Source organism: Miniopterus natalensis, chromosome 10 (genome assembly GCF_054644295.1).
Source record: "Miniopterus natalensis isolate mMinNat1 chromosome 10, mMinNat1.hap1, whole genome shotgun sequence".
NCBI classification, from domain to species: Eukaryota; Metazoa; Chordata; class Mammalia; order Chiroptera; family Miniopteridae; genus Miniopterus; species Miniopterus natalensis.
This window is the reverse complement of record NC_142090.1, coordinates 29,667,044-29,680,489: the sequence shown is the minus strand read 5'-3', so window position 1 is coordinate 29,680,489 and position 13,446 is coordinate 29,667,044. Positions and strand designations below refer to the sequence as shown.

General features: G+C 35.4%; 1 protein-coding gene across 2 annotated transcripts in view; it reads left to right on the top strand.

Moving 5' to 3' along the window:
• MDFIC (MyoD family inhibitor domain containing) overlaps window positions 1–13,446 on the top strand; it is a 99,529-nt gene that overhangs the window by 19,480 nt on the left and 66,603 nt on the right. For both annotated transcript variants that reach the window (XM_016221662.2, XM_016221663.2), the window contains one exon: window positions 1,353–1,475. In XM_016221662.2, the coding sequence (XP_016077148.2) occupies window positions 1,353–1,475 (123 nt within the window). The remainder of the gene's footprint in view (window positions 1–1,352; window positions 1,476–13,446) is intronic.

Below are 13,446 nucleotides of genomic sequence, written 5' to 3'. Positions count from 1 at the left end.
ATTTAATAAATTATTTTCCTGGTCTCCACGGTTCCTCAGTCAAATCCACACTAAGAGAACTCAGTCATTTCTAATCCCACCTTCCTGATTATCTGCAAACAAACCTCTAGTTATTTTTTCACATCTACCCCCTTTCCCATATTATTATCCAGTTGATTAAATTCTCAGCAACTTCCACCTGGACTATTCCAAGTCTCCTTTTCCCCCCCATTACTATTTTCTCCCTGTTAGTCCCATTCTCCAGTGGTTCTCAAGGATGTAAGTGCAGTGGAATCACCTAAGCACTCCTGCCCTAAATTGAAATAGAATCTTTGGTGATTGGGCTTAGAAATCTGTTTTTTAAGAAGCCACCAGAGTGAGTTAAAGTGCAGTCAGGATTCAGGACCACTAGTGTATACAAATTTATTAATCTTCCTAATGCATAGCTCTGATTGGGAAATTCATAAAGCTTTAATGGCTACTTTTGCTTACTTATCTTGCTTTTAAATTAGATCCAGATTTCTCACCTTAACATTAAAATACCCATTCTATGTCTATTCAGACCTTTACTATCTTATCTCCTAATCCCTCGTAAAGTACTTCACCCCAGAGTTGGAACCGTTGCCCAGTTCTGCTATTGGAGTTTGCCCACACTTTTTCCACCTGGAATGGCTTTTCTCCCATCTCTACTTCTAGAATTCCCTCTAATATTTTAAAGACCATTGAACACCTTTAGTGCCCTGGACCTCTCATAACATACATTGTGTTATAGTTTACTTTTTGCTTGAGTTATGGTTCCAATAAGCTGTTCCTTTTCCTTACTTACTGGCTTTCCCCCTTAGAACCCCGTATAGATCCCTCATCCTAAACACCCTTCCTCTCTGAGAATTTATAACATAATCCTTGACTCTTTCCCAAGTTTCTATAAAGATAACTCTGTACCTCCTCAATTCTCATTCAACTTCAGTCTTTCATTTCTACCCACCATTGGAGTCTCTTCTCCTTTGGTGCTTTCCCTGCTACTCCCACCCTCTACATGTAAGGACTTATTCATTTTCATCCTTGATGTAACCTTTCCACATTTCTCTGTCATGGCAGATCACTTGCCATGTTCCAATGATTTGTTTAAGGTAATCTTGACAGATTATTTTTATTGTAAACATCTCTGTTTCTTCAATGCTAGGCATGTAGTAGGTGCTTAATAAATAAGTAATTGAGTCAATATGTATGCAACAGCCAATAGATATACTGCTCCCATTTTCTTAAATTTTGGCAGACTTAGAGAAGCATTTAGAAAAAATAATCTATAAAATGAGAAAGATATGCAACATTTAATGATAATAAATATATATATATATATATTTTTTATTCAGATAAATGTGCAAAAGAAAATACTGAGAGAGATATAACTCAAGCCACCAATAGGTGCTTCACACATGGAGAGATGCAAGACCAGTTCATCTGGGGAAATTATTCAGATGATGAACTCATCAGAAGTAAGTACTTTTGAGAAAATTGCAGTGGTTTGGGAATATGACTGTGATAATATGCTCTGAGTTAATTGTACCATTATCGTTTTGTTGAAAAACCTATAAATCAGAGTTTTCAGAATTTATCTGAAAGTGTTTTCCGGAGAATTTTACAATAATAGGGCTAAAACAAGGATATAAATAACACTCTGTCAGTTTTCATTCTTTCTGTAGAAAATAATTTATTGACCTGTACATTTTGGACTCAGTTCTCAGATTTAGACAAAACTTATTTCCTTCTCGAGCAGTGACTAAGTGAAAGTCAGACAATTCTAAGTGTACTGTGAAACTAAAAAGAGCTAAAGGACAATAAGTACTTCCATAATTCGATTTTGGTCCCTGTTCTTTTAAGCCAAATGATTCCAAACTTTTTTTTACAGTTAAAATTTTTATCACTCTTTTTTTTTTTTTTTTAAATTCTCTTCCTCTTCCTAAGATTACTGTGTAAAATGTATATGAAAGCCTTGGCATATTTTCATTTTACTCTGGGAGTGTCTGGAAATAGCAGTATCTTTTGTGTGTTATTCAGAATGCTGATTTCCTGTTAAGTTTTCCTCTGGAGCTTAGGGTCTGGTCACTAAGTTCCCCCAGGTGGCATCAAGATAAATGTACCATATAATGAATTGTTTTCTGTAGTAAATGTATAAAAGATCACTGCTATGCCACATCTGGAAAAACTTGGGAGTATATATTTTGGAATTCTCATTCATGATAATCAAGTTGCCATGTCTTATGTCTTATTCTATTCCCAGAATGGACAGAGAAAAAGAAATCTTTTCTGGAAATCTAACATTATTTTTAAATTTAATTGTTCAGTTCAAACAACTTCATAATCTTCATAATATAGACCCTTTTTTGTGTTACATATTACATTTACTTTGAATCTCTGAATGTTTCTTTTCCTCTTGAGAAGGCCCATTATCTGTCCTTAACTGAAAACCAAACTGAAGAAAGCAGAAAAAGGAAAAAAAACAACGTAGTAGAAAACATAAAATAACAATAAAAACACTATTAAAGGGCATTTCAAGATTTAAAACAAAAACCCTAAAAGTGAATTTGTTTTAATTTAATTTTAGAACCACTTTTTAAAAAACTTTTGCCTTAGAGAATGGAATGGGAAGGAAATTAGGCTCAGAAATTAGTGAGGAGCAAGATTTATATAGCTTTTTCCAGAGAATCAAATCAACCAAAGAGTTAGAGCTAGAAGAGGTCTTAGAAACAAATTTTTCTCCACCTTGGTTAGCATGATTGTTTTCTCTTTTTTTTTTTTTCCATAGTCACAGAATTTTAAGTGTGTGTGTTTCATTTAATTGATTTAGTTCCCTGCTCTCCCTTCCCAATGCCCACACTAAAGAAAACGTGAATAAGAACTCTTAAGACAAAAAACAAAATACAAGCACTATTGCATAAGGATTTGGAGAATCATATTTAATGTGTTAAAAAAATATTGTGCTATTTGATGAAACTTATTTTAGTCACAGAATTCATACCATTAAAGGGAATAGATTTAAAAAAACTACTCTATTGTCAATATTGATTGAATGTACAGTGATAAAAATATTGTAAATTGCATGAAATCGTTTTTTTGTGTTTTTTTTTTATTGAGATAATGATAAGGCCTGTACACTGGAGCATTTGGGGACAACTGTCTAGATTCCTACTAATATGCATTGAAGGAATAATAAGCTGGCAAGAATTTCCAAATGTTTGTGGGTGACATTGGGCTCTAAACTCTGTTAACAAATTTCAAAAACTATATTTTTGTTATTTTCCTGGTCATACTTTTTTAGACAAAGGAAATTTTATTGGGTCTACAGAAAAATTTGATATCTGGATTTGCTGAAATGGAAAACTTTATGTCATTTTTAAACCCAACTCACAAGTCTGGATAGCATTTGAAAGTTTGATATTGTGATAGCTTCTGCTATTCTGTCTCTCTAATATGAAATGCTACAAATCTGCCTGAATTTCCTTCTTCAGTCTTTTTTGTAGAGTATTTGGCCATCTCCATATAATTTAATGTTTGTGTCTCTTAACTCTGCATTTAGGGAGATGTGTGTTTTCCTCTTGGTTCAACATCTAACCCATTTTTGGGGCCCACTAAATCCTTTATAATAACAGTAGGCCCTAGGAAGAAGGCTCTGGCTCAGAGCTACGTGAGGGAAGAGGGAAGCGCCTGTGGTGAGTCAGGATCAGACTGGCTCCCATTCCAGGAGTCCTGTGTGGAGCTCTGAGTACCATGGAAGAGGCGGACAGTGGCTCTCTTGGAATTGATTTTAGTGTTCCCACTATACTGTGAGGTTAATTGGATGGAGGGATCGGCAGAAAAATGAGGCCAGCTGGGGTGTGGGAACAATTTCAAATGTACAGCCCACTCTTTTTCCAAATTTCCATGGGACAGCTCAGCTGCATAAGCAAGAAGTGAAGGACATTGGCTCTGTTTAATATGACTTCTTTTCCTCTATCTATTCTTGAGAGTGGTTAGTGAGGGCTGACAGCTAACATCTTCTTTTCCGGATGCCTGCTGCCTTCTTTGTTGGACATTTAAGGCATAATTTATAGGGGACTGTTAGCTGTCAGTATGATGAGGCTGTTTTTACTTTTCTGAGAATAACTGAGCTCTGGAAAGTCAAGGGAGTGGCTGCTTTGGAAATTGTATTCTAATTAAAGGGTGTATTCTCAGGCCTCATAAAGGAGATCCAAGCTGAGAATAATTTCCAAATTATTCTGTGAACTTTAACCTTGACCTCAGTAGACAACTCACTTGTGGTTCACACTTGGTTCCTGCTCCACACAGAACTTCAGGCTTTGTCTGCCTTCCCTGGTCCTTCTAGAAAACATTGCAGGTAGCAGACCTGAGGTACTGTGCTCTCAGGGCCTAGATTCCTAATTGGTTGCCCTTGAGTTGCTAATTTATTAGAATTCTTTCTGGAAGCTATAAATAAAAGAGAAGTAATCCATGTGGAATCAAACATTTTGAATAAATAGGCCACACATACAATCTGGTCATGGAATGTGCATTGTGATTCTCTTTCTTATGAAATTTAAATTAAAACGACAATCCTAACCACTCACGTTTGTTCAAAAAACAAAAACAAAAAAACCTAAATCAAATCAGTAAAGAAAAACTAACTTGAAGTTTTGTGAGAAAACTATAATTAGAAATTATAATTAGAAAGATTTTATTTTTCATTATGAATTTTTATTCTTTTTACAGTTTACAAGGCTTTCATATTCTGAGAAAGTATTTTGCTGTATAATTTAATTTCTGGAATGGGGATTACATTTTAGAGTTTATAAAGACATCTTTCAGTGGGAACACTAGTTAAGACTTTGGCTTTTTTGTCAAATTAGCCTATATGATACAGTACATAATTTGGAGCTGGGCCTTGTTTTAATAATCACTGTGCCTCTGACTTAGTTAAATAAATGTTGCAGAGAAATGGCACCCTCAATATTAATTTTTCTATTTAACCCATAATATGGATAAACTGATAATAGGCAATAGGCAACAATTCATGTTTTAATTAGACTAGAAAAGGAACAAAAGTAACATTATGATCTCAGTCTTTGGGGGTATTTTTAAAGTAGGAAGGAATGTTTGTGTGTTTGTGTGTTTGTCTTCCTTTGCTTCTACTCATAGGCATGTGCAGTATTTTCCTTTATATAGGTCAAATTCTACTAATTATTTCCTATAGAGAGCAAGCTTACATTTTCTTTGTACCTCTTTCTAAAGTGCCTCAGGTCTTTGGCTCAGGTTTTTCTAGGTCTTTCTGAAAATTCTTACTGTTTAACTTTATCCTTGGACATTGCTTTTATATAAATGTCTCCTAATTCAAAATGTCATTACTTAACTGCAGAAATTTTCCTTAGCTGCTCTTCTGAAATAAATTTCCCATTAAATTAAACTATTTTGTTCACTTAATTCTCTCCTTTGTGATTTTGTAGAATTCCCAAGATTTGAAGCAAAGTTAGAATGTTCTATTTAAATGGTAATCCCCATTTTATTTAACCCATTTATTCATTTTGAAGAGTTTTTAGCTCTCATAATAGTAAGCACTTAATTGGTAGTAGCATGCACGTCCTCTTTCTCTAATTCACACTTGCCTCCTTTTTATGGAGCCAATGCATCATGTTTTTTCACTCATCCTACTACTTGAAACCTTCCTCTTGGCATCCTCTGTTTCCTCTCAACATCAACAAGCTCCATTGTTAGAAATATTATTATTTCTTTTCCTAGCCTTTGCCAGCTTACCACTGGTCACTCCTTAATGAATACCATTTCATCACTTTAGGGAATGCCTTCTCTGTGCAACATACTGAAAGAAAGGCAGATAGTCAGGTGTATAATTTATATAGTTACGACGCTTCTTACTTTGAAGGTAAGAAAAGAACACTGAGAGGTTGGGATTTAAATTTTTCAGTGGCTCTCATGTTTGAATGAACATTACACTAAGTATTATTTGGTTTTCTTTAGAATTAACTTTATATAAAAGAGACTATAAATATCCCCCACCAGATAAGTACCACCCAGTAAGACTGGGAGATGTAGCTTTTGTGTTACATTTCTTAGGTAATCTAAGATTCTTTCCCTAATACTTCATGCTCATTCATTTTGGAAGCCCATCTTGGGACTAAGTTATGTGACTTTCATCTCAGTATATTTTCCTTCTCTATTTCTTAGGACAATTTTGCTTTTCAATATGCTGACCAAACAGTTATGTGGCTGTGGTTCAGATTATTTGATTATTGCTCTTACAGAGGAATCTTTAACCATCAATTATTCCAAAATTAAACTCATGGTGAGGTTTCAGAGTTAGGTGGATAATCATAAGCCATTTTTGATAGCTTCCTGTATTTATCTTGTTGATCAAAGACTGCCATTAAGCTGTGTTCTAGAATGAAGCTCAAGTTTCCTGACATACTTCTTTCTCAGAATGCATCGTTACAGGCTCATCTGGGTTCTGCCCAAGAAGCTGGAGAGAACCATTGCCCATCTTTATTTATTTATTTTTTTGGACATCTTAAGTTTAGGGTTCTGGAGACTAATAGAAGCCAATTTCCAAGATTCAGACCCTGGATGCCTTATTACTACAAGTATTGGGCAAGTTGCCTAATGTCTTTGAACTCTACTTCCTCATTTTTAAGGTGGAGGTACTAATACTTTATACCCCATTGTGATTTTTGAGGATTATATAAGAAAATGCATATTGTGTACTTAATTAGTAGAACAAATACTCAATGAATATCAGTTTTCATTATTATTGTTCTTGGGCTCAAATATCAGTTTTAAGGTTTGTGTGTGTGTGTGTATGTGTATAGATATGTGTATATATATGTATAGATACATATATATATATGATTTCCTTCATCGTTCTATTGGGTTATATATCTAGACATGGTGGGTACATAGACCAGGTATTTCTGAGACCCTTGATAGATATTTACTTCCACGACAGATAGTCAGCACAGTGGATTACTACATGGTTTATATTTAATAAATGATGACTTAAGTGTATTGAATTAATGAAGGGAGGGAAGAGATGTTTTACACATGTTGCTTCTATTATTTCAGACTTTAAGGTCCTATGACAAAGATTCTAAATCACTACATTTTTCTTCTTATTCCTTCTAACCTTAATCTTACTCCCAAGCCACATATGGTTCCTTCATGTCATGTTTCAGTTTTTGTAGGTGACCTAATGGAATTAAAGCAATCAAGCCCTTTGACTGCTATTCACTGGTAAGGCTATTCTGAAGAGTTCTCCATGAACTGATAGCAGTCTCTTGGATAACATTCATTGCCTACGGAAGTGGGTAGGAATGACACTTTACTGAGAGTTTGTGCTCTTATTTTCTTTTCTTTCCTACCTGTAAGAAAAAAGTTAGAGACTACTTTAGTTCCATCTCTTCTCCATTTCTCCGTCTGTTGCTTACTCCCTACCATCCCATCCTCCTTCCTTCTCATATCTTTCTCTGCCTTTCTAAATTGTTTTTTAAATGCTTTGTATACTATAAAGTACAGTGTATGTTACTATTGTTCTTATTACTTTTAATATTATTATTCTCATTTATTACTTTACCATTCACTGTTACCATGCACCATGACTCATTCAATTTCCAATCTACATCTTTCTACACTTCGTCAAAGATTTGCAGTGTCTTCCTGATACTCCTAAAATTGTTTGATCTTTATTGGGGGAGATTACATGGTATTGAAGTACAAGTGGTGGATGAAGACTCAGTGAAATAACCAGATTTATTCTTTCCCATTTGAGAGTTCTTTGAGCCTCAGGGAAAAGCTGAGGCCTGGAAATTAGTTTTGAGATCACTCTGAATCTGCTAACCACAGAAGGAATAAATAACATTCAGTGATTAAGACCATAAATGCTGTGGTCTAGATAATTTTAGTTCTCAAACCTCAGATTTCCTGGATCTGAACACTATGAATTTGCACATAATTTTTTTTTTTGAGAATATGTTGTTATATTGAACTTTCAGGATTAGCAGTCAAAATGTAACTTTGAAAACTGAATCAGAAGTCACTTACAGTAGAGGGAGTACTTAGAGTGTGCTTACACAGTGTTATGGTGGGGACGCAGTGATGAACATTACAGGTATAGTCTCTGCATTCAGAGTTTACAGCCTGGTGGAAGAGACAGACGGCTCATCTTGAAATGGTAATAAGTGTTATGAGTGCTACGGTGGGAAGTGTAGGATGCTGTATGTTCACACTCAAGAAGGAGGGGTCAGAGAGGGGTCTCTGTAGGAAGTGGCATCTATGATGATACCTAAAGGAGTGAGAGATGGGAGGGAAAGAATCTGTTAACAAAGGGTTAACTGAAGATTGAAGGTGTTGAAGGGAGTAGCATCTTAAACTTATAGTGTAGTTTGGCTATATTTTAGAATGATTACTCTTGCAATTGTTAGAAAACAAGAACAGAAAGAACTAAAAGTAGTTCTCCCAGGTGGGAGACTTGTATTAATCCAGCTGAGAAAGGAAGGTGTCTTGGACTGATGTAATGGCAGGATTGCAAGAAGTAAGTGGATTCAGCTTTCTGTGGGGTACAATCAGTAGGACATATGGGGTAAGGGAGTGGCAGGTGCTGAATAGGAGGCCAAGATTTTTAGTTTGGGCAAGTGGTAGTTGTGATGAAAGGACAATAGTGCAAAGTGTTTAAGGACATTGTCCAAAGAAAGTTTGCAGTGAGAGGCGGTAGACATCAGATGGATAGAGAAGGAAGTAAACACAAGAAGGATATTTACAAATAAAAAAAAATCCAAAGGGGCTAACAATCCCTAAAGATTTCTGTTCTTTAAGAAACAAACAAGTGTAGATACAGTAAGGGAATGGGACAAGAGAAAATGGATTATGAGAATTAAAAACATGAATTTAAGATTTCTGAGGTGGAACAATCCCAGGTGAGGACTAAGCCCAAGGTATGGTCATGAAATAGCCTCTTTTATCCTAGAGTGCTAGATTTGGAAGAGGTTTTGGAGGCTTCATAAAAATTACCATATTTAGCAGGTGGGGAAACAGAAATCCAGATGTTTCCCCAAATCAACATGACCAATAAGAGGGAAATCTGGGGCTTTATCTGTTTTGTTTTTTTTTTGTGTGTGTGTATGTGTGTATGTATCTGAAACGCTTGAATTCCTCATTAAACCTTAATGATTTAGAAGCCAACCAGTTCTTTGTTGCTTTGCCCTAAGATTAGTGGAATAGTAATTTGACATTCTCTAGAGCTGAAGATCCTGAAAAGAATGAATAATAATATATATTGTTTGAATCCCTTGGTTTTCTTTATTGTACTATTCTAACAGAGCCTCACCACTTAGTTAAGTACATACAAGATTGGGATTTTTAGAACAGATATATATCAGTGTGTGTGTGTACGTGTATTTAAGATTTTTCTTCATGGGTGATGTCGCTTCACAATAGTTTCTTCTAGGGAGTTATGTGAAATTGGAGACATATTGGTGAATAAGACTTTCACTTAATGTTCTGTATACTTTCTTTTATATTGTCAGTTTTTTTCCCATGAGGTGAAATTTTATTATATTAAAAGCAATAATATTTTAAAGAGAAAATTCTCCTATATAGCAAAGATTATCAGAGTGAAGCCCAGCTTCTCAAAGCCTCATTAAAACCCAGTCACCTGTAGGAAATATTTCAGGTCATGGGTAAGCCAGGAGATTTATTTTCCTTCAGGTTCTGCAGAAGTTAGGACCAGCTACATAATTTTGGAGGTGGAGAGCAGTGCAAAATGAGAATGCAGAGCCTCTTGTTAAAAAATTAGGGATTTTATGATGGCAAGAGCAGAGCATTGAACAAACTTCAGGGCCCTTGCAAGCATTAACACAACACTTATGACTAAGAAGCTAACGCTGGCTGGAGGCATTGAGGGAGTGGGGATTCAGTTCTGATAAAGAGTTCCTTGCACCCATTTTATCATTGTTTTCAGTAAGTTCCTGAAATTCAAGAATGAAGGAGTTCTTTCTGGATTTGGCAAATCAGTTGATTTGTTAGTCACAAGCATAAGTGGTTTGTATAGCTATATGGAACAATTTTGATGTGGCAAAGTCTTGAAGGTAGTGGTTTCTGCTTTTACCCTGCCACAGAAGGGGTGAGACTGTGTCTGCTCCACAGGCTTAGTAGGGAGGGTGAGGGGATGTATCAGAATGGGGAACATTGGTAGAAGTCCCTCTCCACTCTTTTCAGAAGCTTCATTATTCCTTTGCCATAGCACAGCTGAGAATCCATACTACTACTTGCCCAGTGTTTCTTTCAAGGAGTCCTTCAGGACTTGGTGGTAAAGCCATGTTCCACTGAAAGCTGGATTCTTCCCAGATTCCTGAATTCTTGCAGCAAGGCACACAAAAGTCAGAGAAATCTCTTTTAAAACCCCCAGTGCTGATATTAGAGGGTTAAATTGCATTAAGTGAACCCGAGAAGAGAGTGAGTGGAGAAATTAGTTCTGCTGTGGAACATTATTTAATTAAATACATTTTCTATGGTTCTGAGAACTGGGAAATTTAAGGGGAAAAAAGATCCCCTCCATCTCAAATTGTCACATATAATTGTTTCATGCAGATGTGATTGTTAAAAGACCATACATATCATCTGTGGATGCTGTCTATCATTCCTGTCTTTATGAAAAAGATATTAACGTATCATCTGTGTAGAGGCCTAGCTTTGCAGGTTATATTCTCCATATTCCTTCAGCCTGCAAAGGTGCTGTCATAATCACAAAGGTGAGTAATAATGTAGGCAGTAGCAGTGACAATAACACACCCACTGAATGATGTGATCATGTGTAATTATCATTTTTCTACTATTCCTTTAAGTTTGGTTCTTATTGCACTTCTTTCATATTCAGTAAGTTTTCAAAAGTCTTATAGCTCTGAATATGAACATTTACTATTAGAAATGTAAAATTAAACCCATATTCTTACAGATTTAGGTATTCGATATTTTTTATTTTAGCCAGTTTAAGATGGTTGATTTTTGTTCTGACTTTACATTTTGAAAGAAACCAAAGCCATTCAGTATTTTTTATTTAAATATGCGTAAACTTGCCTTTTAATTTTTAAACAAAAGGAATTATTTTTGTATTAAATTTCAAATATTATTTCCCAGGGAAATATATGTGTGTGTGTGTGTGTGTGTGTGTGTGTGTGATAAAACTATTTTTACAGAGGTTTAAATAATATTGACTTTTACCATAAAGTCCAAATTTGCTTGGACTATTTCAAGGTGGGGTGTACATTTTCAGGCTACAAGATTTTCTGATTATTTCAACATTAAATTTGAGCCTAGTTGCCAGTCTAGTACCTTAGAAAGTTGATGTGAAGGGGTGTTGGAAGTACATTAATTCCCTTGGAACACTGAAAATCAAATGGCAGAACCTTAAATTAATGAGTCAGTCATTGTGTGAAGGGTGTTGAGTGTGATGTTGCTTTGACTCTTTATTCATGCTTTCTCCTCCATCTATCATAACCTATTTGATCCCTAACTAGTATTTAATTGTCCTTTAAATCAAGACTTCCCAGTGTTTGATGTAGATTTTCAAACATTTCTTTAAAATCACATTGATTCTTGCCTTCTTTAACTCTAAAGACCTTACATTTATTTTACTTAAGCCGTATTACAAATTTGGGCACACCTTGGACCTTGTTATCACAGAGATGTGCTCCATTCTAAGATTTTGAAATCAGAAATTTACTTTCTCATTTTTCCTGCTCTTTCATTTAATAATTATGCCTAATTTTCTGTTTTTTTCCCCATATTAACTTATCTCCTTCTTAACTTCACCTCCTTTTTTTTTTTTTTTTTTTTCATGACCATCTAGGAGGACCTACGATGATCCTTCATTATCTCCCTAAATTTTATGACCTTATGCCATATCTGCCAAGCTTATGCCGCAACAAAAGTAACAGACCACACCAAAAGTCTTCTCAATTGAGGTTCCAAGGGTTGTGGATCACAGAGAAAAAATGTTATATAACAGGAGGGTTAGCTCTAGTATAAATGTGTGTTCTTTAATCTTAACCGGGTCATTTCTATTACACTGTATTATCATTTCTAGTTGATTTCCTCTTTTGGTCCATTGTTGCCTTTTGATTTTATGACACGGTTTTATAAAGACTCAGATTATATTCTCATTCCTTTATCACTGAGATAAAGTTATATTAATAAAGTTATATTAACAATAGCTCCTGGGTACATGGATGTGTTAACAACGATTCTGAGGTACATGGCTGATACCTTAGCCCATCTTGATCTCTGCCCTGCAAGGGTTAAATACAATTAAAATAGTCTTTTGAACTTGATATATCGCTTTTCTCAATTTGTCCAGTGACCTCTCTTAGTCCTCACTCTTTCTGTAGCATTTGATAGGACGTGTTTAGTTCTTGAATTTTCATCCCTCTTCTGCCATTTTCCTCCCTCTTTCTGCTTCTCTAGCCCAGAGTTTCTTTCTGTCTCTGGACTTTTGCATACCAGGTCTCCCTCCAAGCCCAGACCTCTCAATCTACAATGAGTTTCTTTATTTCTCATAGAACCCTTTCATTCCTAGCCATTGTCACAATTTTAAATTTTATTTTTACTATCATATGTTTAATGTCTCCTGGCTTTAAGTTGCATCCTCAGCAGTTAGCATCATTCCAGGACCACAATAAACTTTCAGTAGACTATTTTGAATGATTGGCTCTGGGAATAAAAGAAATTGTGCTTTTTCCTCTACTACTTCCCTTTATCAACTTTTGCCATAGTTAAAATGTATCCCTTGCTCTTCCCACTATGTGTCCAGTATTTTCCTTCTCCCAAGCTTCACTCAAGTACTCATGTTACTTGTCTCTTCACATCTCCTGACACATGAGCAGGCCTTCTGTGATTTCCCCCTCATCTGGACTTACAGTGTTTAACTTTATTTCTCCTAAAGGACCCGTTAATTTCAAAATTATAGTGTACATTGTGATGGGCCTCTTTCTGTCACTGAACTGAAGGCTCCTTAGAGGCAGGATTGGCGTCTCATTCAGCTCTCTAGCCTGCACAGTGTATAGCCCAAGGCCATGTGCAGAGTTTGTTCCTAATGCTTATGTGTTAATTGTTGAATAAATGAAAATCTGTACCTTTTGACTATGTTTAGCTTCTCTGTAAAAGACTGACAGCTTTGAATTGATTAAGCTGTAGTAATTTGCTTTAATAAGTGGATTGGGTATCTTTGCTTCTCTTAAGGAGCTAATTTTCTCAGTCTACAGTTCATTCATATCAAAGGATGCTTTTTATTAGTAATATTAGCAGTGTTATTACTTAGAGCTTTTTATAATGAAAATTTTCAAATTGATGATCTAACTTGGCCTATCAGCAACTTTATGAGGCAGATGGGATAAGTATTATCTATAGATGACACTGAGCTCAGAAAAGTTAAGCAGC